At 45.3% G+C, this 2,021-nt stretch overlaps 1 protein-coding gene across 1 annotated transcript; it reads left to right on the forward strand.

Annotated features, from left to right (window-relative positions):
• The first annotated feature begins 1,226 nt into the window (after window positions 1–1,226).
• LOC132296477 (uncharacterized) lies at window positions 1,227–1,634 on the forward strand. Its single transcript, XM_059794676.1, has one exon. It carries the CDS (start codon window positions 1,227–1,229, stop codon window positions 1,632–1,634), a length of 408 nt encoding a protein of 135 aa, XP_059650659.1.
• The last annotated feature ends 387 nt before the right edge of the window (window positions 1,635–2,021 follow it).

Here is a 2,021-nt window from a genome sequence, read left to right on the forward strand (position 1 = left end):
AGATTAACTCGCCGTGGCAAAAAGAGTTCACTGAGGAAAGGTCGTTCGATCCACCTTATTGGCCTTCAATGGTCACATATGATTGTAGGAGTTCGGAAAGAAGATCTACAGATCAAAGAGTTGTCACGAGGTTTGAAAGAGAGAATATGGCCCTCCGTTCGGTAGCGCGGATGGTTCATTCGCCGTTTACTGACAAGATCTTGAATGCTCCAAGCCCGAGGAAGTTTTCTATGCCTGTTTTCCTTTTGTTTGACAAAACGACCGATCCGATTGATTATGTATACCACATTCAGTTGAAGATGGCCCTGAACACAGAGAATAATCTTTTGATGTGCAAATGTTTTCCTACAAGCTTAGCCGGACCGGCGCTCAACTGGTTCAAGAACCTGCCAAGGGGCTCAGTGGACAGTTTCCGTAGTTTGTGTGATCGGTTCAAAAGCCAGTACTATGGGAATAAGCGCTCGGCAAAAGATATCTCTAGTTTGTTCACCATGAAACAGCATGACGATGAACGTCTCTAAGCTTTTCTTACCAGGTTTAACCAAACCAAGAGCATGGTGATAGAGTGCTATCCATCCACAGCAGTTCAAACGTTTAAGTTAGCAATGACCCGAGGGACACTGTTCTATACCAGTCTGGTGGTGAACACGCTAAAGACAGTGGACGAGCTAAATGAGAGAGCTAATGGTTTTGTGCGCCTGGAAAAGGAAGAAGCAGCTAATGCTAGGAAGACATCTATCATCTCCACAGAAGAGAAGTCCAAAGTGAAGATACGGCAGAAGCAAGTTCCTACGCAGCGTCAGACCTCCTGGAAGGCAGAGAAGAGACCTAGGGAGGATGATATGGTTACTCTACTCAAAGTTACCCTGGCAAGGTTATACCAGGAGAACAAAGATAAGTTTTGCCCTCCCTTGCCAATTAGACAACCTCTTGAGTAGAGGGATCAGTCTAAACATTGTGCTTTTCATAGTGATTTTGGTCATTAGACTAATGAATGCAGGAACTTAAGGAGACAAGTGGAGATGCTGATCGCTAGGGGAGAGTTTGCAGGGTATGTTCAAGGACCAACCCAATAGCAGAATTGACCAACTAAGCAAGTCAAAAGAAATCAAAAGCTGAATCACCATAACACTCAACCTGTTTGGATTATAAATGCGATTCATGGTCAACCTGAATGAGCTGAAGAGTCCGAAGAATTGACCAGAACACGTCTTCGGCAAGCACAAATGAAGAGAAGAATAGGCAGTGTCAACACTCTGCACCAGCAGAGCGCATCAACACAGATAAGATTTGATAAAGCAAGCTTGAAGCGAGTTCAGATCCCTTATAAAGACCCCCTGGTCATTAGCTTAACAGTGGCAGAGTGTTTGGTACGAAGGGTGCTAATTGATCCAGGAAGCAGTGCCAATATCATGCCTAGAGTCACCTTTGATCGGCTGGAAATCAAGCCAGAGGAGCTCAAGTGTACTGGGAATCCACTATTGGGATTTGATGGAAAACGAGTTGAATCGATCGGTACAGTAGAATTACTTGTCCGAGTAGCTGAACGGGACCTTATCGAGAGCTTTGTGGTGGTAGAGATCCATCTATCTTACATTCTGTTGATAGGGAGAGGGTGGATTCATAGGGTATAAGGAGTCCTATCGACCCTGCACCAAGTGATGAGATGCTTGGGTCCGGATGGGAACAAGGTGATTGACATCCATGGAGATCAGGTTGCCACAAAGGAATGTTAATCAATGACTTTGAAAGCTGCAGGGAAGGGGAAAGCTCCCATTCGCCAAGCTATCACACACAATAGCAATTAAAGAAACCTCCCCCCGGTACAAACTGGGAGGAGCTTCCGGTGCAAACCGAGGAACCCCTAGTTGAAGTTCAAATTGATCATTTAAGGCCAGATTGAACCACAAAGATAGGTTCAGGGCTTGCCGAGGAAGAAAAACATCGGTTGATTGATTTCCTCTCCCAGAACGCCGATGTATTTGCTTAGAGCCATTTAGATATGCCAGGGATCGCCCTCA

Source organism: Cornus florida, unplaced genomic scaffold (assembly GCF_030987335.1).
Source record: "Cornus florida cultivar Cherokee Brave unplaced genomic scaffold, ASM3098733v1 CherokeeBrave_3.0.0_Hap2_Chr02, whole genome shotgun sequence".
NCBI classification, from domain to species: domain Eukaryota; kingdom Viridiplantae; phylum Streptophyta; class Magnoliopsida; order Cornales; family Cornaceae; genus Cornus; species Cornus florida.